This window comes from Balaenoptera acutorostrata, chromosome 3 (assembly GCF_949987535.1).
Source record: "Balaenoptera acutorostrata chromosome 3, mBalAcu1.1, whole genome shotgun sequence".
Classification (NCBI taxonomy): domain Eukaryota; kingdom Metazoa; phylum Chordata; class Mammalia; order Artiodactyla; family Balaenopteridae; genus Balaenoptera; species Balaenoptera acutorostrata.
The window spans coordinates 72,998,751-73,023,910 of NC_080066.1; the positions used below are offsets into that span (position 1 = coordinate 72,998,751).

Genomic DNA, 25,160 nt, shown 5'->3' on the forward strand with positions numbered 1-25,160 from the left:
TACTGTCTTTGTGAAATAGTATCCTGTTAGAGAATGTTTTTACTTACAAATAAGAAAATGGAGGCACAAAGAATTGACCTTTTTGTTCTATTCCATCTTTGGTATCTGGTGAAATATGTAAAAGTACATTAGAACAGAAGGATGTTTCTGACAAAGGTAAATTGTCTAAGGGTATCAGCTTGTCCTGTGACACATTCCTCCCTTGCTTCTAAAATAAGACACTTATTTCTATGACTAAAGTAGAGTGTACATGACAACTTCTCTGCATATTGTTCTTTCCATATCTGAATTACTTAACTATCACTAATGAACTTAAATTGGAACTTGTAACTTCACCTCTTACCAGCCAGTTCTGTTTTTGGCAGTTGTGATAATTAACAGTTTACAGTTGCATATTATATAAAGCAGTTGGTTTCATATTACATCCCACAAAGTCTTGGAACCCTTGATTTCCTACTTCAAGAGAATGGGAAAAGAAAAGTGAGCAGGCAGGACTCTCTCTGTTACCTTTATATTGAGTTTTCAGTAAGATTTTGTTTAAAAGGTATGGGTCTGTTGTGTTAAAATTTTTTGAAAAGCATTCATCTGAAAGAATATAGGCTTAAGATAAAATAAGATTTAAAAGTGTTTCTTCTCTAGTTGAAAGTGAAAGCATTGTAAAATCAAATGTTTACTTTTTTATTAATAGTTTCGTAGGAAATCTTAGCATTTTGAAAAAATGAAACTCAATCTGTATCAGCCAAAAATCAAGCCAGTCAGCAAAACAGAAAAACTGATACACAGTTGGCCCTCCATATCCACAGGTTCTTCATCTCTGGGTTCAAGCAGCCAGGGGTGGAAAATACTCTGGGGAAAAATAGTCCCTTAAAGTTCCAAAAAGCAAAACTTAAATTTGCCCTGTTACAGGTGACTCTTCACATAGGATTTACATTGTATTTACAATTATTTACCTAGCATTTACACTGCACTAGGTGTTATAAGTAATCTAGGGATCTAGATCTAGTATACAGAGGATGTTCCTAGGTTATATGCAAATAATACGCCATTTTGTAAAGGGACCTTGAGCGTCCACAGCCACAGACTTCGGTGTCCATGGGGGTCCTGGAACCAGTCCTCCACAGAGAGTAAGGGGCTACTGTATTGTGCTTTTATAACATTGTTAAAGTTTCCCTATAAACTTGCAAATGTTGGGGGTTTGTGGATGGAACAAACTAAAAACAAGTTTTAGAAGTTGTGTCATTACTTTCTGCCTCAAGTGGTTAAAAGTAAGAGCCCTGAGTCAGATTTCCTGTCCAAGTTTCATTTTTTTTCCTCCATAAGAGGAGGGTAATAATAATATCTATCTTACAGATTTGTTGTAGAGATAAAATTTAGATAATGCGTATAATCATCTAAGACAGTGATTGACAGATAGTGAGCACTTGGTTTGTATGCATAATACAAAACATTGTTTAAATTTTTGTTTTATTTTTTCCCAACTTGTATGAAGGAAAATTTCAAAATTTTACAAAAAACTAAAAAGGATAGGATGGTGAGGATCCATAATAACACCTAGATTTACCAGTTGTTAATATTTTGTCCCATGTACTTTACCTCTTTGGAGATATGTATGTGTGTATATTTGTGTATGTGTTGTAGTAAGTTGTAAGACTGACAAAACATATTTTTCTCACCCTAAGAAGGGGATACTTAGGTTCCTGCTTCATAGATATGTAACGAATTATATCATTTGTTTTCTGCAGTATGTTGTGGAGGGATTCAATTTAAATTATGATCCCAGAAATAATGTATTTTAACTTTCTTGGAAAACTACAAATGAATATAAAGTTATTGTTCCTAATAGTATTGTAGTTTAAATTTCTTTTGGAATTGCATCCTGTTGGTTCTAACTCAAGCACAGTTTGCTGAGGTTAAACAGCTTTAACAGATGTTGAGGAAGAATTCTTTTTGTCAGTAGCATAATCCACCAAAAAATGGTAGGAGCAAATAGTTTTAACCACATTCACTGACGCACAGACTGTGTCATGTTAATATGGTAACTTTAGAAGTTTCACAGATATGATACTTGCAGGATTATGCATTGACATCTTGGCTAGTTAATCAGGAGAACTTAACAGTAAAATTTTCAGGATTGCTAAACCAGTTTGGAATTGTTCAGCAGGAGTACAAAACTAGGACGATTAAGGATTTAATTATGAAGAGTTCAGAATCAATATTTATGTGATGATCATGCATCCTAAGGAGAAAACTGTCTGAACTTATGGCCATACTTTTCCAGAAAATGGCAAAGCTCTTACCAAAGGAAATGGAGCCCATCTTCCAAAATGTTGACATCTCTAGTCTGCTTTTTTCCCACCTATTTTACTTGTTCTGTTTTCTTCCTTTTGTCATTTCCTTGGGCTTTTGGAAAGGAATAGAGTGAAATGCCTACATTTTCTCTGCCATGTTAAACCAGATGTCTCTATGTATCATATATTTTTATTCAGCAAGGCATTTATTTGACAGACTTTTGTGATAGTCTAGTAACACATTTAGAAATATGAGTTGGCTGAGAAGATAGTTGAGATTTGTAGTTGTTTTAACCACCTCACCAAAGAGGATCGGATCATTGTCATCACTGATGCTGAACAGTAGAGCTCTGTATTTTGGTTCCGTTCAGTTCAACCGTGAATTGGATGGAGATCTTTGAAGGACATAGTAATGAAATCCTCATATAACACAATGTTTGAGGTGGGGCAGCTAATACAGTGACTGGTTAACAGAATCAAGATTCAACATTAAATCGAAAAAGCAGTGAGTTGAACAAAAGACCTGACCATGATTCAAGAATCCTACTCTACAGTTTCAAGTCTGACAACTAGATTGGCAACACTTATATGAAAAAGATGGCTGAGAGTTTACTATGAGACAGGAGTGGGATTTGCCCCCAAAAAGCTCATGGTAACTTAGACTGATTTAATAGATAAGATCTTTCTTACGTTTGGACCTCTAAGGAACTTTGGCATTGTCTAGTCCAAACTTCGTCATTTTAAAAATAAAAGAAATTAGAAATTAAACAACTTAGTCAAGGTAAAATAAACTAGCTTGCCACAGAGTTGGAACTAGAGCCCAGGTCTGGGACATCCTAGACAGATATTTCTGTTATATATCATGTAGTTTCCCTACTTATTGGTTAAGTGTGCAGTTGAAATACTAAATGCTGGGGAAAAAAAAGGTTTAAAAGGACATAAGAAGTAATTTTTAATTCCAAAGGTGATAATCATTTACATTCAGTATAATTATACCTATTACCAAGAAAAGAAATATAAAGTATAAAATGATAGCCAATAATCTTTTCTCTAAGTATCACTATCTAGTTTCTATGTTGGACCAACTTTAATCTTCAGGGATCTTCTGGGAGGTAAGGAGGGAAAACGTTGGCTAATTGATTAATAATTAATATTTTATTATTTTTAATTTTGCAAAGTATAGATTTTAAATTTAGAGTAAAATCAAAGTGGAGGAGATTATAAACACTGTTCTTTATTCTACCCTTAGCTTTTTATTTGACTAAGGTACAGTGGGAAATGAGGGTAGAGATGTGAGCAGAGTCTGTTCTTGACTAGCTGTGGGCCACGACACAGATTTTGGACTTTGTCTTGTAGGCAGTTAAAAGAAAAAAAACACAAACAAAAAAAACTTGGAAGGAATTGCATGTCATGTTTTCCACCCCCATACCCCGCCCCTCTGCAGAGATCATAAATTAATTAGAACTTCTGATCTCACTGCCCCTTCCCACAAAAGGTATCATTTTTCTGTATTTAATTTTTCTGTATTGTTAAAAAACACAGAGCAGTCTTTTTTTATCTAGTGGTGCTGATATTAAAGGATAATAGGGGAGTTCTCCAGTTTGTCTGGATGATAGAAAGCTGAAACAGTAAATGCCTCGTGATTTAAGTAATTCCAAGTGTTTCTTTGATTAAAGGGCTCTTGTAGGTAGTTTAGGCTAATGTCTGTACTGTGAAACTAAAAGTTAACATTTTTTTTTTGAGATTGTCATGTTCCTTTTTCTACTTTATGTTATAAACTACTTCAGAGATAGATTAATCTAAATAATAGATTGTTTGGATTTGAGCACCCAGCCTATAGAGAAGTTAATGGTAATTCCAATTCATGAAGCTTGTTTTGTTTTTGTTTGTTTGGGTTTTGTTTTTGTAGACAGAATTGTAACATTACAGAAAATTAGAGCAGCTCTTTGTTTAGTTGTGTGTAAATGTATATATGTCTATATATACATGCTTATACATATATATGTACTTTGGTATTAACAAAGTTGGCTATGCTTTGAGAGTCTGCCCTTTTTATTTACTAAATTTCTATATGTGACTTTCATAATTATAAGTTTAATGGCTATTCTGTTTCTTCAAGTGGATTACCACAACCGTTACCATATAATTGGGCTTCGTTTTCTTCTAGCTTTTATTATTATTATAAGTAAATAACACAATAAACATGTTCATGAAGATAGGTTATTATTAGAACTATAACACATTATCCTCTCTAGCTTGCTAGATAAATTAGTTTTATATAGGGCAGAAAATTTACACATCAGTGATGAAAGTGTAATTATTTTTCTACAGTTTTATTATACTCTAAACTACTCATTTCAGAATAGACAAGGCTAAATGTAGCATTTTTTCACAAACATTTATATAGAATATAAAGTAACATTACTGTAAATTAGAATTATAAATTACATTTGTTGAAATTTTTATCCATGTTATAGTAAAACTGTACATGGTATCATTTTTCTTAATAAGCTCCAGCTCTCTGCATCAAAGCTGAGGACTAGCAAACCAAAACAACGATAAAAATAAAAAATTTCTTAGCAGTCAAAATAGATATCTTAGGATCTGTGTATCCAGAAGTTCCTGTGCTTCAGACCTTCAGTCTTTTTCTTAAAGCCTTTGTGTTCTTATTTTATATGCATTTCTAACAAGCTTATTAGTTTTCTTAATCTTCCATGGAGTACAAACACAGAAGGAAGAGGGAATTACATGTATCAAGAAGTGATCACTGATAGACTGATAGCAAGGAAGGTAACAAAGTCACAAAGCAGAGCAGCCTGGGCAGAATAGCCTTATATACTGGATTAACCTTTAAGGGTGTTTGCTCAAGTGGGGTAATATAATTATTACTCATCTTGAGTAGATTCATCAAGGAAAAAAAAAATCAGATATTCATGGAAACGTTTTTATTGAAGTGTAATTGACATATAACATTATATTAGTTTCAGGTGTACACGTAATGATTCATTATTTGTATATATTGCAAAATGATCACCACAGTAAGTCTAGTTAACATCCATCACCACACATATTTACAAAATTTATTTTTCTTGTGATGAGAACTTGTAAGATTTCCTCTCTTAGTAACTTTCAGATATGCAGTACAGTATTATTAACTTTAGTCATCATGCTGTACATAGCATCCCCTGTGACTTATTTATTTCATAACTTCAAGTTTGTAAAAAAATGTAATGCTTCATGAATTTGCATGTCATCCTTGCACAGGGGTGGGGGGCATGCTAATCTCTATCAATTTTAGTAAATAGTATGCTGCCAGAGTGAACACCCGATATTCTCTTTATGAAACATGAAGCTTTAGAAACATTTCCCTTTTAAATGATTTTACTTTTTAACTTTAATTGAAAGAGTGTCACTTCACTTTTCTGAAAAATTTATTTATATAAAAGAGTTCCCTACTTGAGATTTAAGAGATACTAATACTTTTCTAATTAAAAGACAGTATGGGGAATTCCCTGGCGGTCCAGTGGTTAGGACTCCACACTTCCACTGCCAGGGGCCTAGGTTCGATCCCTAATTAGGGAACTAAGATCCCGCAACTGCACGGCTTGGCCAGAAAAAAAAAAAAAAAGGCAGTATGCTTCTGAAAATGGATAATGAAAGAAGAGGTCTGAATCATTATTATACAGAAGTATCTATGTTTAATCCAAAAATGAAATTAAGAAAGCAGTTCCATTTACAATAGTATCAAAAGAGAATAAATTTAACAAAATGAATGTAAAATTTATACTCTGAAAACTACAAAACATTTTGGAAAGGAATTAAAGAAGACCTAGATAAATAACAAGGTCCTACTGCATAGCACAGGGAACTATATTCAATATCCTGTGATAAGCCATAATGGAAAAGAATATAAAAAAAAGAATATATATATATATATGTATATATATATAACTGAGTAACTTTGCTATACAGCAGAAATGAAACACAGCATTGTAAATTAAAAAAAAAAAAAAAGAAGAAGAAGAAGAAGACCTAAATACCTGGAAAAACATTCACATTCAGGGATCAGGCTTAATATTGTTAAGATGTAGTACTTCCCAAATTGATTTACAGATTCAACACAACCCCTGTTAGAATCCCAGCTGGCTTTTTTTGCAGAAATTGACAAGCTGATCCTAAAATTCATATGGAGTTGCGAGGGACCCAGAAGAACCAAAACAATATTGAAAAAGAAGAACAAAGTTGGATGACTCGCACTTTTTGATTTTAAAACTTACTACAAAGCAACAGTAATCAAGACACTGTGGTACTGGCATTAGAATAGACATATAGGTCAATGAAATAGAATTGAGAATCCAGATATGAATCTATGGTCCATTGCTTTTTTACTAGTGTGCCAAGACTATTCAGTGGGGAGAGGATAATTTTTTCAACAAATGGTGCTAGGACAACTGGATGTTCACATACAAAAGATTGAATTTGAACCTTTACCTCATACTATACAAAAGTTAACCCAAAATGTATCGAAGAACTAAATGTAATAGCCCAAACGGTAAAACTCTTAGAAGAAAACATAAGGGTAAATCTTCAGGTCCTCAGATTTGGCAGTGGACTCTTAGACATGACACCAAAAGCACAAATAGCAAAAGAAAAAATAGATAAATTGGATTTCATCAAAATGAAATTTTTTGTGCTGCATAGGACATCCTGAAAAAAAGTAAAAAAACAATCCATATAATGGGAGAAAATATTTGCAAATCATATCTAATAAAGGACTAGTATTTCAAGGATATAAAGAACTCTTAGAACTTAACAATAAGAAGACAAATAACCCGATTTTACTTTTATTTGAAAAAAAAATGATTTTTCCCTCTTGTGAAACTATATTTAGAATTAAACTAGGGAAAGTTTCAAATCTCATCACATTCTGAACATTTTTTTATTTTTCAGTAAATTATTGATTAGAGATAAAACTGTTATTTCATTTGTGGTCAGTCTTAAGTTATACTTTGTAAATCATGATTTTGTATTATTATACATATCTGTTTCACTGTTTCATAATCACTTTAATAACCAAGAGAGATTTTTTTTTCCTGCAAGGTTTTTAAGGTAATCTAAAGAAATGCAGTTTTCAATACAGATAGTGCTGCTTTGATGTTTGTTCTTATTACCCATATGGAAAGATTTTTTGACTTTAAATGAGAATCTGATGGTTGTAGGTTAAGAACTTTTCAGTTCCAGCCCCTAAAGCAGCAAAAGTTTTACTAAAAAATACTACATTGCCTAAATTCTACAAATTAGAGTTTAGCAAGTCCATTGAATTAAGCTTTCAGTTACTTATACTTTATTTGGAATTAAGTTAGTTTCTTCTTCTTCTTCTTAAGTACAAACCCATTTATTGTTATATCTTGATGTGGTCTCTCCAAAGACCATGGTCTCCCATTACAAATTGGGAGTGACCCTGCTCAAAATGACAATAGTTATTATTACTGACAAGGTAGGTCTTGCAATTTCTTATTTTCCTAGAAATGGCATTTGTGGGTCTGAAAGGGATGCCCAAATTCATTTATTTAACAACATAAAATTTACCGTCTTGACCATTTTTAAGTGTACAGTTTAGTAGGGTTTAGTATATTCATATTGTTGTGAAACAGATCTCCAGAACTTTTTTTCATCTTCCCCAACTGAAACTCTATACCCATTAAACAAAATCCCCTTTTCCCTCTCCCTACAGCACCTGGTAACCACCATTCTACTTTCTGTTCTATGAATTTGACTACTTTAGATGCCTCATTAAAGTGGAATTATATAGTATTTGCCTTTTTCTGACTGGCTTATTTCTTTAGCGTAATGTCTTCAGGGTTCACCAACGTTGTAGCACATGACAGAATTTCTTTTTAAGGCTGAATAATATTCTGTTGTATGTATATACCACACTTTTTTCATCCATCCATTCTCCATTCATCCATTGATGAACATTTGGGTTGCTTCCACCTCTTGGCTATTGTGAGTGGAATTAAGTTGGTATAGCTTCTTAATGTTTAGCTTAAGATATTAAAGTTTTGTTGTGGAGGCAGAAACAGCAGTTCCAAAATAAGATTAAAAAATGAGGAAAGGTAATCCTGAATAGGGTAACTACCTTTTTTGCCCTGGTTGTCCTTGGTGGCCAGTGAGAGTAGTTTGTGATATCAGCTCAACTTATACTTCCCAAAGACTTCTTCCTGAGGAGGACTGTCTTTTATGTCCCAATATGCTACTAGATGGAATGCAAAGTGGATTTGACAATTTTGTTGTCCTTACTCAAAAAGAAAAGACTTGAACACACTGAGACCTCTATTTTTTTTTTTTTTTTTTATTACTAACAACATGGTCTTCTGCCATAGGAAGCCTTGTGCTTTCTTATTGTGGATCACTTCATTGGAGGCAGGTCACTTCTTCGTGCATTGTATACCACATTTTGTTTTATCTATTCATCAGATGATGGACATTTTAGTTATTTCTACATGTGAATACTCTATATGACCCAGGGTATGTGCCCAGGAAAATGCATATCTACGTGCACCAAAAAATGTGTTCGAGAATGTTCAAACAGAACATCTAAGTCATTATGCAGACTAATAAACATGAACTACCCCCCCCCCCAATTTTTTTTAAAAAAGGAAAAGAATGAGCTATTAATACATGCAACAAAATGGATGAATCTCAAACATAATGTTGAGCAAAAGAAGCCAGACACAAAAGAGTGGTTACTGTATATTTCCATTAATAGATGTTCAAAATAGGCAAAACTAATTTCTTGCAATTAAACAGAACAGGTAACTTTGGGTAGTGGTAAATGAGGGTTATTGATCTGGAAGAGGCACAAGAAAGCCTATTGGAGAGCTGAAAATGTTCTCTCCCTGGATGGTTACATAGGTATATGTATGGATATGTAAAAATTCACTGAATTACACATTTTACATTTGTGTACTTTACTTCACGTTAATTGTGCCTCAATTAAAAAGAAGAATAAACATAAAAAAATTTTTAGGGGATATCATTTGTGCAAGAGGATTAAAATTTGGTTTTAGATGTTAACAGTATGTGTTAGTGACCCTCACACAGCTTTCCACTGTTCCTCAGGAGGAGCTACTTCACAATCACTGGCTCTAAACAAAGCTGAAAAATTATATGCCAGACTCCAGGAAATTGTCCAAATAATTAACAGTAAAGCAAGACTTAAAAAAAAACACAGTAAGTTAACATTGCTTTTAATGTAAGTACCTTCATTACAATGAGAAAGAAATGGACATAAGTGCATCACTGGGATTTGTGAAGTTTTCAGGTACTGTGGCTTCTCCGATTTGTACATTAGTTGAATGCCTAATTTTAAACGTGCATACTTTTCTACTCCTGCAACTTCATTAATATATTTCTTTCCTCTTAAAACTTGCATTATCATTTAGAATGGAGGTTGTATTCTTCTTGGCAGGAAAATAGTAATGAAATATTGGACCATTTTTGCCTGATGATCAGGTTCAAGTCATTGACAATCCATAGTTTTAGTTCTTCTAGAATCAATTGTTTTACCTTTAACTATGTTCATAATTGTGCTTTTTTCACTTTCAACCCTTTTGCTTTTTCAAAGGACCATTTGGACTTTTCTTCCTGAATGGCTGAAATGTCGACTAGGTACTATAACTTTTTCAGTAGCCGCAGATCTCCATTTGGTCTTTTAATTTTTCACATTTATGTGGAAAGTCTTCAAATAGCAAGTAATCCATCTGCTCTAAAGAATACTTCAAATCTATTAAAGATCTGTAATGAAATATTTACTGATGAAATAATATAACATCTGGGATTTGCTTCAAAATCATTTCCTTATTGAAATTGGGTGAGGTTACATCGGGGAATCATTGTATAAGTGAGATTTTGCATAATAAAATTTTTAGAAACTAAAGTACTTCGTTATTTTTCTGCTGTAGAGTATCATGCTTTCTGGAGTGATTCATTCCAGCTTTGTTTTGTTTTTTTTCCCGCACCACTATAATGTAGAAAGTTTCACACACTTGCTTAAAGCATTGCCTATGTAAGTACTTCATAGGTCACCCTCTTGGAATGGAGTACAGGTCCTTCTTTGGCCTCATTTATCAGTGACATCATCCACCTTCTTCTTCCTCACTCTGCTCAGTCTCACTCCAGACTTGCAGCTGAAAATGAGGATTTTTCTAACAGATTGATCAGAACAGACTATTATGTTTAACAGTTTAGGAAAGTCGTAGGAGCTAGTTGTCACTGACCTGAGCTTTTCATCTCAAAATGAAATAATTGAAATTGCTTTTCAGAAGGTTTTTATTAATAGCTTTTATTTTTTTCACCATGACTCACACTAAAAAAATACATATTATATTGTGATCCAGTATATACAGAATTTAATATTTGTGTATGTCTGAAGCAAAAGTTTTATGAAATAATACACTTTACTAAGTGTGATGTACTCTTTTAAATTTTATACTACTTTTCCTTAAAGAATGTGTTGGTCAGGACCCACTGAATTTATTTATTTCACACTCCTTAATCGATCATGTTCTGCAGTTTAGAAAACATTTTAACATTGTCTAAAACAGATATGTCTTACATATTAATAGTAAACATGCTCTATACCACTACCAGTGGTGTTAAGCAAGATTTAATAAGATTTTTTATAATAAACTACTTACTGGTATTGATAAGTAATTCCTTCAAAAAACTTAGCACAAGAAGGAATTATCATTCCTGTTAACTATTAACCATTTGGGAAATCTTTCTGCATAGTGTACTAATAAACTAGTAGAATTAAGTTAGTAAAAATGAAAAAAACCTCTGGCTTCTTTCTTTAAAGTTGTAGTGTTTATTATCTTCTTACCCTTGAGCATGCTGCCTACTAAAAGAGATGCTATCTGGGTGGTGAAGGCAGTAGGCCAGCCTCTTTGCCTTAAATAGACATGGTAAACAATCTGAGTTACATAAAAGTGGTTTCTTGGTTTTTGTTTATTTTTCTTTGAATTTTATTTTCTTTATTTTTTTATACAGCAGGTTCTTATTAGTTATCCATTTTATACATATTAGTGTATACATGTCAATCCCAATCTCCCAATTCATCCCACCACCACCACCACCCCTGCCTCCGCTTTCCCCCCTTGGTGTCCATACGTTTGTTCTCTTCATCTGTGTCTCAATTTCTGCCCTGCACACCGGTTCATCTGTACCATTTTTCTAGGTTCCACATATACACGTTAATATACGATATTTGTTTTTCTCTTTCTGACTTACTTCACTCTGTATGACAGTCTCTAGATTCATCCACGTCTCTACAAATGACCCAATTTCGTTCCTTTTTATGGCTGAGTAATATTCCATTGTATATACGTACCACATCTTCTTTATCCATTCGTCTGTCGATGGGCATTTAGGTTGCTTCCGTGACCTGACTATTGTAAATAGTGCTGCAGTGAACATTGGGGTGCATGTGTCTTTTTGAATTATGGTTTTATCTGGGTATATGCCCAGTAGTGGGATTGCTGGGTCATATGGTAATTCTATTTTTAGATTTTTAAGGAACCTCCATACTGTTCTCCATAGTGGCTGTATCAATTTACATTCCCACCAACAGTGCAAGAGGGTTCCCTTTTCTCCACACGCTCTCCAGCATTTGTTGTTTGTAGATTTTCTGATGATGCCCATTCTAACTGGTGTGAGGTGATACCTCATTGTAGTTTTGATTCGCATTTCTCTAATGATTAGTGATGTTGAGCAGCTTTTTCATGTGCTTCTTGGTGATCTGTATGTCTTCTTTGGAGAAATGTCTATTTAGGTCTTCTGCCCAATTTTGGATTGGGTTGTTTGTTTTTTCATATTGAGCTGAATGAGCTGTTTATATATTTTGGAGATTAATCCTTTGTCCGTTGATTCATTTGCGAATATTTTCTCCCATTCTGAGGGTTGCCTTTTGTCTTGTTTATGGTTTCCTTTGCTGTGCAAAAGCTTTTAAGTTTCATCAGGTCCCATTTGTTTATTTTTGTTTTTATTTCCATTACTCTAGAAGGTGGATCAAAAAAGATCTTGCTGTGATTTGTGTCAAAGAGTGTTCTTCCTGTGTTTTCCTCTAAGAGTTTTATAGTGTCTGGACTTACATTTAAGTCTCTAATCCATTTTGAGTTTATTTTTGTGTATAGTATTAGGGGGTGTTCTAATTTCATTTTTCACATGTAGCTGTCCAGTTTTCCCAGCACCACTTACTGAAGAGACTGTCTTTTCTCCATTGTATACCCTTGCCTCCTTTGTCATAGATTAGTTGACCATAGATGTGTGGGTTTATCTCTGGGCTTTCTATCCTGTTCCATTGATCTGTATTTCTGTTTTTGTGCCAGTACCATATTGTTTTGATTACTATAGCTTTGTAGTATAGTCTGAAGTCAGGAAGTCTGATTCCTCCAGCTCCGTTTTTTTCCCTCCAGACTGCTTTGGCTATTCGGGGTCTTTTGTTTCTCCATACAAATTTTAAGATGATTTGTTCTAGTTCTGTAAAAAATGCCATTGGTAATTTGATAGGGATTGCATTGAATCTGTTGATTGCTTTGGGTAGTATAGTCATTTTCACAATACTGATTCTTCCAATCCAAGAACATGGTATATCTCTCCATCTGTTGGTATCATCTTTACTTTCTTCCATCAGTGTCTTACAGTTTTCTGCATACAGGTCTTTTGTCTCCCTAGGTAGGTTTATTCCTAGGTATTTTATTCTTTTTGTTGCAATGGTAAATGGGAGTGTTTCCTTAATTTCTCGTTCAGATTTTTCATCATTAGTGTATAGGAATGCAAGAGATTTCTGTGCATTAATGTTATATCCAGCAACTTTACCAAATTCATTGATTAGTTCTAGTAGTTGTCTGGTGGCATCTTTAGGATTCTCTATGTATAGTATCATGTCATCTGCAAACAGTGACAGTTTTACTTCTTCTTTTCCAATTTGCATTCCTTTTTATTTCTATTTTCTTCTCTGATTGCCGTGGCTAGGACTTTCAAAACTATGTTGAATAATAGTGGTGAGAGTGGACATCCTTGTCTTGTTCCTGATCTTAGAGGAAATGCTTTCAGTTTTTTACCATTGAGAGTGATGTTTGCTGTGGGTTTGTCATATATGACCTTTATTATTTTGAGGTAGTTTCCCTCTATGCCCACTATCTGGAGCGTTTTTGTCATAAATGGGTGTTGAATTTTGTCAGAAGCTTTTTCTGCATCTATTGAGATGATCATATGGTTTTTATTCTTCAGCTTGTTAATATGGTGTATCACATTGATTGATTTGCATATATTGAAGAATCCTTGCATCCCTGGGATAAATCCCACTTGATCATGGTGTATGATCCTTTTAATGTGTTGTTGGATTCTGTTTGCTAGTATTTTGTTGAGGATTTTTGCATCTATATTCATCAGTGATATTTATCTGTAATTTTCTTTTTTTGTAGTGTCTTTGTCTGGTTTTGGTATCAGGGTGATGGTGGCCTCATAGAATGAGTTTGGGAGTGTTCCTTCCTCTGCAACTTTTTGGAAGAGTTTGAGAAGGATGGGTGTTAGCTTTTCTCTAAATGTTTGATAGAATTCACCTGTGAAGCCATCTGGTCCTGGACTTTTGTTTGTTGGAAGATTTTTAATCACAGTTTCAATTTCATTACTTGTGATTGGTCTGTTCATATTTTCCATTTCTTCCTGGTTCATTCTTGGAAGATTATACCTTTCTAAGAATTTGTCCATTTCTTCCAGGTTGTCCATTTCATTGGCATAGAGTTGCTTGTAGTAGTCTCTTAGGATGCTTTGTATTTCTGCGGTGTCTGTTGTAACTTCTGCTTTTTCATTTCTAATTTTGTTGATTTGAGTCCTCTTCCTCTTTTTCTTGATGAGTCTGGCTAACGGTTTATCAATTTTGTCTATCTTCTCAAAGAATCAGCGTTTAGTTTTATTGATCTTTGCTATTGTTTTCTTTGTTTCTATTTCATTTATTTCTGCTCTGATATTTATGATTTCTTTCCTTCTACTAACTTTGGGTTTTGTTTGTTCTTCTTTCTCTGGCTCCTTTAGGTGTAAGGTTAGATTGTTTATTTGAGATTTTTCTTGTTTCTTGAGGTAGGCTTGTATTGCTATAAACTTCCCTCTTAGAACTGATTTTGCAGCATCCTATAGGTTTTGGATTGTCATGTTTTCATTGTCATGTGTCTCTAGGTATTTTTTGATTTCCTCTTTGATTTCTTCAGTGATCTCTTGGTTATTTAGTAACATATTGTTTAGCCTCCATGTGTTTGTGTTTTTTACGTTTTTTTCCCTGTAATTGATTTTTAATCTCATAGCGTTGTAGTCAGAAAAGATGCTTGATATGATTTCAATTTTCTTAAATTGACTGAGGCTTGACTTGTGACCCAAGACATGATGTATCCTGGAGAATGTTCTGTGCGCACTTGAGAAGAAAGTGTAATCTGCTGTTTTTGGATGGAATGTCCTATAAATATCTATTAAATCTATCTGGTCTATTGTGTCATTTAAAGCTTCTGTTTCCTTATTTATTTTCATTTTGGATGATCTGTCCATTGGTGTAAGTGAGGTGTTAAAATTCCCCCACTATTATTGTGTTACTGTCAATTTCCTCTTTTATAGCTGTTAGCAGTTGCCTTATGTATTGAGGTGCTCCTATGTTGGGTGCATATATATTTATAATTATTATATCTTCTTGTTGGACTGATCCCTTGATCATTATATAGTGTCCTTCCTTGTCTTTTGTAACATTCTTTATTTTAAAGTCTATTTTATCTGATATGAGTATAGCTACTCCAGCTTTCTTTTGATTTCCATTTGCATGGAATATCTCTTTCTATCCCCTCACTTTCAGTCTGTATGTGTCCCTAGGTCTGAAGTGGGTCTCTTGTAGACAGCGTATATGTGGGTCTTGTTTTTGTATCCATTCAGCAAGCCTGTGTCTTTTGGTTGGAGCATTTAATCCATTCATGTTTAAGGTAATTATTGACATGTATGTTCCTAGTACCATTTTCTTAATTGTTTTGGATTTGTATTTGTAGGTCCTTTTCTTCTCTTGTGTTTCCCACTTAGAGAAGTTCCTTTAGCATTTGTTGTAGAGCTGGTTTGGTGGTGCTGAATTCTCTTAGCTTTTGCTTGTCTGTAAAGGTTTTGATTTCTCCATAGAATCTGAATGAGATCCTTGCTGGGTAGGGTAATCTTGGTTGTAGGTTCTTCCCTTTTATCACTTTAAATATGTCATGCCACTCCCTTCTGGCTTGTAGAGTTTCTGCTGAGAAAACAGCTGTTAACCTTATGGGAGTTCTCTTGTATGTTATTTGTCGTTTTTCCCTTGTTACTTTTAATAATTGTTCTTTGTTTTTAATTTTTGCCAATTTGATTACTGTGTTTCTCGGTGTGTTTCTCCTTGGGTTTATCCTGTATGAGGCTGTCTGCGCTTCCTGGACTTGGATGGCTATTTCCTTTCCCATGTTAGGGAAGTTTTCGACTATAATCTCTTCAAATATTTTCTCTGGTCCTTTCTCTCTCTATTCTCCTTCGGGGACCCCTATAATGTGAATGTTGTTGTGTTTAATGTTGTCCCAGAGGTCTCTTAGGCTGTCTTCATTTCTTTTCATTCCTTTTTCTGCAGCAGTGATTTCCACCATTCTGTCTTCAGGTCACTTATCTGTTCTTCTGCCTCAGTTATTCTGCTATTGATTCCTTCTAGTGTATTTTTCATTTCAATGATTGTATTGTTCATCTCAGTTTGTTTGTTCTTTAATTCTTGTAGATCTTTGTTAAACATTTCTTGCATCTTCTCGATCTTTGCCTTCATTCTTTTTACGAGGTCCTGGATCATCTTCACTCTCATTATTCTGAATTCTGTTTCTGGAAGGTTGCCTATCTCCATTTCATTTAGTTGTTTTTCTGGGGTTTTATCTTGTTCCTTCATCTGGTACGTAGCCTTCTGCCTTTTCATCTTGTCTCTCTTTCAGTGAATGTGGTTTTTGTTCCACAGGCTGCAAGATTGTAGTTCTTCTTGCTTCTGCTGGCTGCCCTCTGGTGGATGAAGCTGTCTATGAGGCTTGTGCAAGTTTCCTGATGGGAGGGACTGGTGGTGGGTAGAGCTGACTGTTGCTCTGGTGGGCAGAGCTCAGTAAAACTTTAATCCTCTTGTCTGCTAATGGATGGGGCTGGGTTCCCTTCCTGTTGGTTGTTTGGCCTGAGGTGACCCAACACTGGAGCCTACCCAGGCTCTTTGGTGGGGCTAATGGCAGACTCTGGGAGGGCTCATGCCAAGGAATACTTCCCAGAACTTCTGCTGCCAATGTCCTTGTCCTCACAGTGAGACACAGCCACCCCCTGCCTCTGCGGGAGACCCTCCAACACCAGCAGGTAGGTCTGGTTCAGTCTCCTATGGCGTCACTGCTCCTTCCCCTGGGTCCTGATGCTCACACTACTTTTGTGTGCCCTCCATGAGTGGAGTCTCTGTTTCCCCCAGTCCTGTCGAATTCCTGTAATCAAATCCCACTAGCCTTCAAAGTCTGATTCTCTAGGAATTCCTCCTCCTGTTGCCAGACACCCAGGTTGGGAAGCCTTACGTGGGACTCAGAACCTTCACTCCAGTGGGTGGACTTCTGTGGTATAAGTGTTCTCCAGTTTGAGAGTCACCCACTCAGCAGTTATGGGATTTGATTTTATTGTGATTGTGCCCCTCCTGCCCTCTCATTGTGGCTTCTCCTTTGTCTTTGGATGTGGGGTATCTTTTTTGGTGAGTTCCAGTGTCTTCCTTTCAATGATTGTTCAGCAGTTAGTTATGATTCCAGTGCTCTCTCAAGAGGGAGTGAGAGCATGTCCTTCTGCTCTGCCATCTTGAACCATAGATCGGTTTCTTGTTTTAACTACTAATTGCCTCACATTCATTTGGCTGGATTTTTTTTTTTTGTAACAAGTTCTAGGTAGTAATTTATAAATGTACTACTTTCACTTCATGGCAAGAAATCTGACAGCTGGAGATCTAACTAAACTGGGAACCTGAGGCTTGTATGTTCCTTTATCAGCATGACTCTGAGAACTGACACCTGCTGGTTCTTTGAAACAGTGCTTTGTCTGATGAAGCTTACCATAAATGTGGTCTCTGTAGGCAACTTACTGAAACAGGAAGTCTTCACGCAGTGGATTTTATGGGTAGCTTCACATCTAAGACTGCTGCTTCAAAAGGGCTGAGTTTGGATGTAAAGCTCCCAAATCTACTATGTAATGCAGTTTCTTTTACATTAACAATAAAAGAACCCATAGCCAGGAAGTGACCTTGGGAAGCATTGTGGATTTTGTACAGCAACTAAAAGCTTTGAGTGCTTGGAATTATGCCACCTCATCAATGGTATTTTTCTGTTAGGTAAACTTCCTTTCTCACAGTTATTGATATATCATTCATATATATATATAATTTTTTGTAAGCTGAAGCAGTCATTCATTTTAAATGGGCAGGATTGTAACCCTCTATCTTTGTAATTAAATTCTTCCAGAGCAAAATTTTTGTGTATCACTGAGAATAGTGGCTAAGTGTTTAGAGCCTTTCACTTGGCTGTGTTTTGTATTGACTTCTTAGTCTTTTTTTTTTTTTTTTTTTGGCCACACCGCATGGCTTGTGGGATCTTAGTGCCCTGACCAGGGATTGAACCCAGGCCATGACAGTGAAAGCGTGGAGTCCTAACCACTGGACCGCCAGGGAATTCCCGTGACCTCTTCAGTCTTAATGATGTCCCCTGGCAAAGGAATTCATTTGAGTGATGCATAGCTCAGGAGAATTATCTAGTCACCTCCAGGGCCTCTTAGGAATAAAGATAATTGCTTTTTAAGAGGATGACATGTGTTCAGCTTGTTTTGAAATAAGCAGAGAAAGTAAGCAAACAAAAGCAAGCTAGCATTCTATAATGTATCATGTTTGGTGTTACATAAGCTGTCATGTTTGGTGTTACATAAGCTGTGTCATTATGCTTCTGTGTTTATATTCTTTTATACAGGTACAAAAATTGAAGCTGAGAGGCATTTCATAATTTCTCTGCTGCTTTTAGGTTTAGTGAGAACTTGGAGGAAGGCATCATGGTAGAGTGAAATGATTGTTGCCTACTCTCCTGGTTTTCTTTCTGTTTTCCTCTAATTAAGAGCATCAACTTTAACCCTTCTATTTTCCTTTTCCCTCATGTTTATATGTAATCCAAAGGTTGTTAGCTTTTTCTTCTAAATGCCTTGATTATAAATCCTATTTTTTAAAGTTATCTTCCAGGAATTATTGCATCATACCTGCAGTGATAATAGAAGTCATAAAAATTAGATTTATCTAGGACATTGCAGTTTACAAAGTACTTTCACATATTCTAACTCATGTAATCCTCATAACCACACTGTGTGATACATGTTATTCTTTAAATATTCTACTATAAAAACTTCCTATTCATTTTCTTCGTAGGTATTCTTGTCTCTTTTATTTTATACATTGGGACCAGATTAATATTTTTAAAATACAACTTGCACCACTATACGTTTCCTCTTAGCACAAATATCTTTGGTGATTTCACAAGCTGAATAATGAAGTCAAAACTCCTGTATTCGCATTTAGGATTATCCATAATCTGATTCTAAACTAAATTTCTTTTTTAATTGCCCTAAAACTTTCTCAGAAGAACCTTCTCTGTATATCAAGTCAATTTGGTTCACTTCAGCAAGCATCTGTTACCTACTATATATCAGATACTATGTTGGTTGTTAGGGATAAAAAGATGAGTGGAACATTCTTGTCCTTAGGAAATTCACTGCCTAGTGGAGATAAAAAGATGCATGGATAACTAATTATAATATATGTGTAAGTTGATGAAACTGAGTGCTGCCTCAGTTTTATTTTATTTTTTTAAATTAATTACTTTATTATTTTTGACTGTATTGAGTCTTCGTTGCTGTGTGTGAGCTTTCTCTAGTTGCAGTGAGCGGGGGCGACTCTTTGTTGTGGTGCACGGGCTTCTCAGTAGTTGTGGCTTGTGGGCTCTAGAGCGCAGGCTCAGTAGTTGTGGCGCATGGGCTTAGTTGTTCCGTGGCATGTGGGATCTTCCTGGCCCAGGGCTCGAACCTGTGTCCCCTGCATTGGCAGGTGGATTCTTAGCCACTGCACCACCAGGGAAGTCCACTGCCTCAGTTTTATAGTGTATATTTAGAAAAGGGATTTTTTTTAAAGGCATAAGAACCACCAGGAACCAAAAAGAGAGAGAGAAGATAAAAACAGGTGAGAAATTTTAACAAAATTCTGGAAGCTGGAAAACAGTTAAGTGGTAACTAATTTAGCAGTCCAGAGAAAGCTGAATGATTTAACAGGTAGGCCAGTTTGTAGCATAGAATACACCAGATATCAATAAGTTCAAGAATTGGAGACAGTAGGAATTTCAAAAAGTTGAGATGCAGATGGCGCTAAAAACAGGAAGATTAGTTGCAAGTATATACATATATATATATGGAGCAGTTGCATCGCTAAATCCCCTCCTTCCCTGGCATCGCCCGCCAGCTACTCTTTCCCATCTTCACAGGAGATGTAAAGGTCACACTGTTGAAAGTAAACTGAGCTGTGAAAACTGGGCCGCCCAGCTGAATACAGGAAAATGAGGAAAAGGTTCCCCTCTGATTGGTGAGGCCTCCTAGACTCTGGAATAAGCAGATGCATAAGTGCCTGGGATTTCTTTGAACTCTTGTTTGGTTGTTTGTTTGTTTTTCTTCCAAAAGAAAATTATGCAGGATTTCTTTATTTTTTTTTCTTTTTTTTTTTTGGCTGCGTTGGGTCCTCGTTGTTGCGTGTGGGCCTTCGCTGTGGTGCATGGGCCTCTCATTGCAGTGGCCTCTCCCGTTGCAGAGCACAGGCTCTAGGCGCGCAGGCTTCAGCAGTTGTGGCACGTGGGCTCAGTAGTTGTGGCTCACGGTCCCAATTGCTCCGTGGCACGTGGAATCCTCCCAGACCACGGCTCGAACCCGTGCCCCCTGCGTTGGCAGGCGCATTCTTAACCACTGCGCCACCAGGGAAGTCCCTGCACGATTTCTATAATATAGCAAGTTTGTTTTACTATTAAAAAAAAAAAGATTCCCTCAAATCTTCAAAAAAAGTGAGGATTTAGGAAAAGTATTTACTTCAGTGTAAGAAGCTGGTTTTCAAGGTTATTCATACTCTGTTCATATGGATTTTTCTGGCTTCATTTCTCACCATTCTCCTGCATATGCTTTGTGCTCCTTTCATATTGGTCCACTCATACTTTATCACATTCTCTGCATTTTCTATCATTTCTCCACCTCAATGTTCAAATTAGTATTTTTATAAGAAATGCTCTTTATCCTCTCCTGTTCGTCCTCAAAGGCTCACCTCAAGTGCCATTTGTGCCCAAATGCTTTACCCTCCCTCATCTAAGTCATCTACTGACTTGTTCATATTTCTTTTTTTAACACTTATCACTTTACGTGATTTATTTATCAGACTTTGAGGCACCATGTGCAGGGTCTTGTGTGAGGATCTAGAATACAGTCTCTGAAGGGTGAGAACTGAGTATTGCTCATCTTAGGTGTCTGATGTTTGCATATGAGGGGTATTAAATACCCAAATACTTTCCCTTACCTCTGGTGTCTTATTTTTCTGGTTAATCTTTTATACCTCTTTACAAAGGAGGTATAGTTATTCTAAATCAGAGATCTGATCATGTCACTACCCTACTCAGAAACCATTCATTTTAAGCTTTAAGATGGCATTGAGGACTTTCCTAGTGTGGACTCACCCTTAACTTTTCTAGTTTCTTTTGCTGCCCTAACCACTCCTTGCCCATCCCTACCCCTTCCTGATCTTCATGGTGCAACTTATGGTCCATCTACCCCAAGACCATCACCCATTCTCTGCCTAAACCGTCTGTTTTCTCATTTTTATTGTTTTGCTCATACAGTTTCTTCTCCCTGAGATGTCTTTTTCTCCCTTCTTCAACTGTTAAAATTCTGCTCATTTTTTCACACCCTGTGGGGAGGTGATGGGAGAAAGAAAGAAAAGTACATCCTTTCTGAGACTCCTGTGATTGCCTTCTCTCTTTTCTTGCTCACAGATCAGAATCCAGATTGATTACTAGGCTTACACTGATAACCACCATCTCAATTCACTTTAAAAGTTGTAATCTATTTGAATTAAAGATCTGTTACTTTAAGCATATACTTCAAAAATTTATTTAATTCTTTAACAGTGAAGTCATATTGTACTCTAAATGAGTAAGGGGTGAATTTCGGTGCCCCTACTTCCCTACCCCACAGTAATTCTTACTGCTCAAACTAGTGGGGGTGTCCAATTCGGAAAGACATCCCCCTCCCCAAACACATTTACAGTTTTAAACTTGACCATTTTCCTCTAAGCAGTAATAAGTTTTTAGGGTCAGCCCTTTGCTAAAATAGGTTTTAGGTCACAATAACAGTGCCAGGAAGGGCTTTCCTGAAAAATCTTTATGCAGCATCCTATGGCATGGAAGAAGTCTGTGGCCAAGTTGGAGTTTTAATCTGCCTGGGAGCTGGCTGTTGCTACCTCATCTCGTCCTCTCCCGGTTGTTGGTATCCTTTTCACAATTTCATCAAATATATTTTTTAAAATGATTTTGGTGGGAACATTAATCAGAAACACAAATTAACTTTTAGAACTTAATGCAATTAATATATAGAGGAAAAAATGGCTATTTTCTACTTTTGCTCCTTTAAAAAAAGAAGTTATGCATCTTATAATGTCTTAGGTGTTTGTCTGGCAACCTGTGAATCCTCTCTATTAATGTTTGCAGACAAAAGTTATTCCTAGATTAGTGTACTCTTCTCCACTTAAAAGTACTGGGAAAACTGATAGCAGTATTAAAAGTAAAATGGTGTAATTTTAACTGTATTAAAAGTATAATGGCCATCTATTGTCTAGAGCTTGTTAAAAATAACCAATATTACAAGCAGCCTTGTGTTCCCAAAATGCAGGGTTTGTTTGTTTTTTTTTTCATTATCAAAACAACCTATTTTATATGAAAATTAGAAACAGTCATCTTAATACCTTAATGTACATCTCTCTGTATCCTTTTCCATGTATATATATTCAGCTATGTACATATGTATATGTACGTTTATGTGTATATATAACCTTTACCTCCATGTATTATTTAAAAAGTAGTCATACTATACGTACTTATAGCTTTTAATCAGTCAAGGTTTTGAGTGTCTGAGATGTGCAGAACATGGTCTTAAGCACCATGGGGCATTGATAGATCCATTAAATAAAATCGCTACTCTCAAGATATTTATAGTCCAGCTGACTAAGATAGGACAAGTATATAAGAAGCAATGTGAAGTCCAGTGCAGTGGCTGAGCTATATGGCCTATACTAAGCACTCACAAGGAATTAAAATTAGCCTTCGAGGACCAATGGAGTTGAAGAGGTAAAGGTAGCTAAGTACCCAGCATGTAGTGTGGGCTCACTAACTGATGGTTGTTGCTCTTATACTCACCCCAAGTTCTGACTCTAGATGTCTAGTGCAGAAGAATATTGATTCCATTTCTATAAGTAAAGAAGTTGAGAGGAAAAAGGGTTACAACTGCAGGAAGAACTTTGAGTTAAGTGTTGTCCGGGTGGAGAGCTGTTTCTGCACATAGGTGAAGATATAGAGCTTGAGTTCTGGTGAAGAGTCAAAACAGCTTTGAGAATCATCTACTTAGAGACAGTAGATGAGTTTTCCAAAAAGAGTTGGCCAATAATTGGTTTTATTTCACACTGTCCTTTATGCCAACTAAAGATGATACTAAATACCATGACAAAAAATAAAAAAGCCTTACTTGTCAGTGAGTTAGAAAAATGAGGGTTTGTGTTTTTTGTGCCAAGAGTTAAAATCTCTCTATCTTTGTAATTCTGGCATTTCTTCCTCTTGGGTTGCCTCATAGCTCAATAGTTGGGAAATATTAAATAACAAAATATGTGTGTGACAGACAAAGAGATTTGTTTTCTTTTCTTTCTTTTTTTTTAAAAAAATATGTATTTATTTATTTGGCTGTGCCAGGTCTTAGTTGTGGCATGTGGGATCTTCGTTGCCACGTGTGGGCTCTTAGTTGTGGCATGCGAACTTCTTAGTTGAGGTATGCATGCAGGATCAAGTTCCCTGACCAGGGATGGAACCCTGGCCCCCTGCACTGGGAGCGTGGAGTCTTAACTACTGGACCACCAGGGAAGTCCCCAAGATTTGTTTTCTTTAAAATAAAAGATTCTCATGTCTAACTTAAATTTTCAAATTCTCAAGCTGTTTTTGTTCTTGTCTTGCTGGGTCTCATTATCTCTGTTTGGCTTTTCACTTACAAATCATGTTTCATATATGTGAACAGCGTTGGGAATGTGACTTTTCTCATGACCCTGTAAGCTAAGATTTTGCTTTGCATTTCCCAGAATAAATGTCACTAAAACATATACATTCTGCTTTTCCCCTAGGTAAAAATCTCTACACCAATGAATATGTAGCTATCAAACTGGTGAGTAGAATCTGTATTTGTGGTAATTATGTTTTAGTGCTCTCACCCTTCACATAGCTTTTTACAGGAAATGATTGTAAGCATTCACAAAAATACTAATGTTATTTTTCCTTGCATATGATCCCACATAGTCATTTCCTTCAAATATATATAGTGTTACAGTGATGAATCACTGTATACTGTAAAACACTATATAGTTAGAAGATGCTAACTATAGTGTTAGCAATAATAAATCAAAAAAAGTTAATAAAACATAGCTGGAAGGAAAAAAAAACCCTAGTAACTGCTGTAAACTTTGTACCTTTCACAGTGCTGTTTTTTTTTTGTCATTTTCTTATTCTTGAATATGACTGATCCATTTAAAAAATGTAAGGTATTTATTAATATACTTCCGAATGTGATCATCTAATCATTGCCTTAAAAAGCTGTCAAACGTGAAAAACACATTATGTGGTCAGATTTGAAGCAAAGAGTTCAATTGGTTTTGTCAGTGCTAATCTTATGAATAACTAACCTAGTCACTGAAAATAACATCCTGTTAAAAAAGAATAATTCTATTATTTTTAAGGATGAATAGTTTTAGAAGAAACAGTTCTTTATCTTATATTTAAGATTGATGAAAAACCATTTCTAGCCATATGAAATGCTCTATATAACTAGTTTCTATGAAACTGTATAAATATTGTCCTCCTAATAAATCCTAGTACATTTCCCAGGATCTGAAGGTAGTTTTGGGCTTTATTAGTTGGAAGGCAGAGGCGTTAATAGTTGAAGGAAGTATCTTGTGGTAATTGCTGTTCTTTTCTAATGAATTGCCCCTACCACATCCACACCTGCCCTGTGGTCGGTCCTTTCCTCTCATTAAGCTTGTCTGTGGAGGAGTTAGAGTTGTCCTGTGAAGAACTGACAGGCATCAGATTAGCTTCTCTGCAAAGAGGTGGACAAGGAGCAGGTCTTAGAGCAGGTAGCTCCTTGGGAACCAAGTGTTTTGTTTGTTGACTTGGAACTTTTGTTGGAGAAATGGGAGCAGGAAGAGAGGCAATGCATGTAACAATGCAGACCAAATATTTTTCTCAGCTTGAATATCAAAGCATTAACTGTATATTTTTATTTATGGGAATTTGATTATTCTGTGAAAGTGTTATCTAGTTCATCTCTTTTTTACTTTTTCTGTTTTATTGTTTTGGTAAGTTGGAATAATTTTGATTCTTTGGGACTAGTAATAGGGAGAAGCAGCCCCGAAAACACTTTAAAATGTTGCCTCAATACTGTATATTTGTAATTGTCCCCTTATTTATC

The 25,160-nt window shown here is 35.6% G+C and overlaps 1 protein-coding gene across 7 annotated transcripts in view; it reads left to right on the forward strand.

The window, feature by feature from the left end:
* Positions 1 to 25,160, forward strand: part of CSNK1G1 (casein kinase 1 gamma 1) — a 166,733-nt gene that overhangs the window by 66,334 nt on the left and 75,239 nt on the right. For 6 of the 7 annotated variants that reach the window (XM_057543042.1, XM_057543036.1, XM_057543038.1 and 3 more), the window contains one exon: positions 23,821 to 23,861. The exons of the other annotated variant lie outside the window; for it this stretch is intronic. Coding sequence is in view for 4 of the 6 variants with exons in the window: in XM_057543036.1 (XP_057399019.1) it covers positions 23,821 to 23,861 (41 nt within the window). In the remaining 2 variants the exon portion in view is untranslated. The remainder of the gene's footprint in view (positions 1 to 23,820; positions 23,862 to 25,160) is intronic. 7 annotated transcript variants of the gene reach the window in all.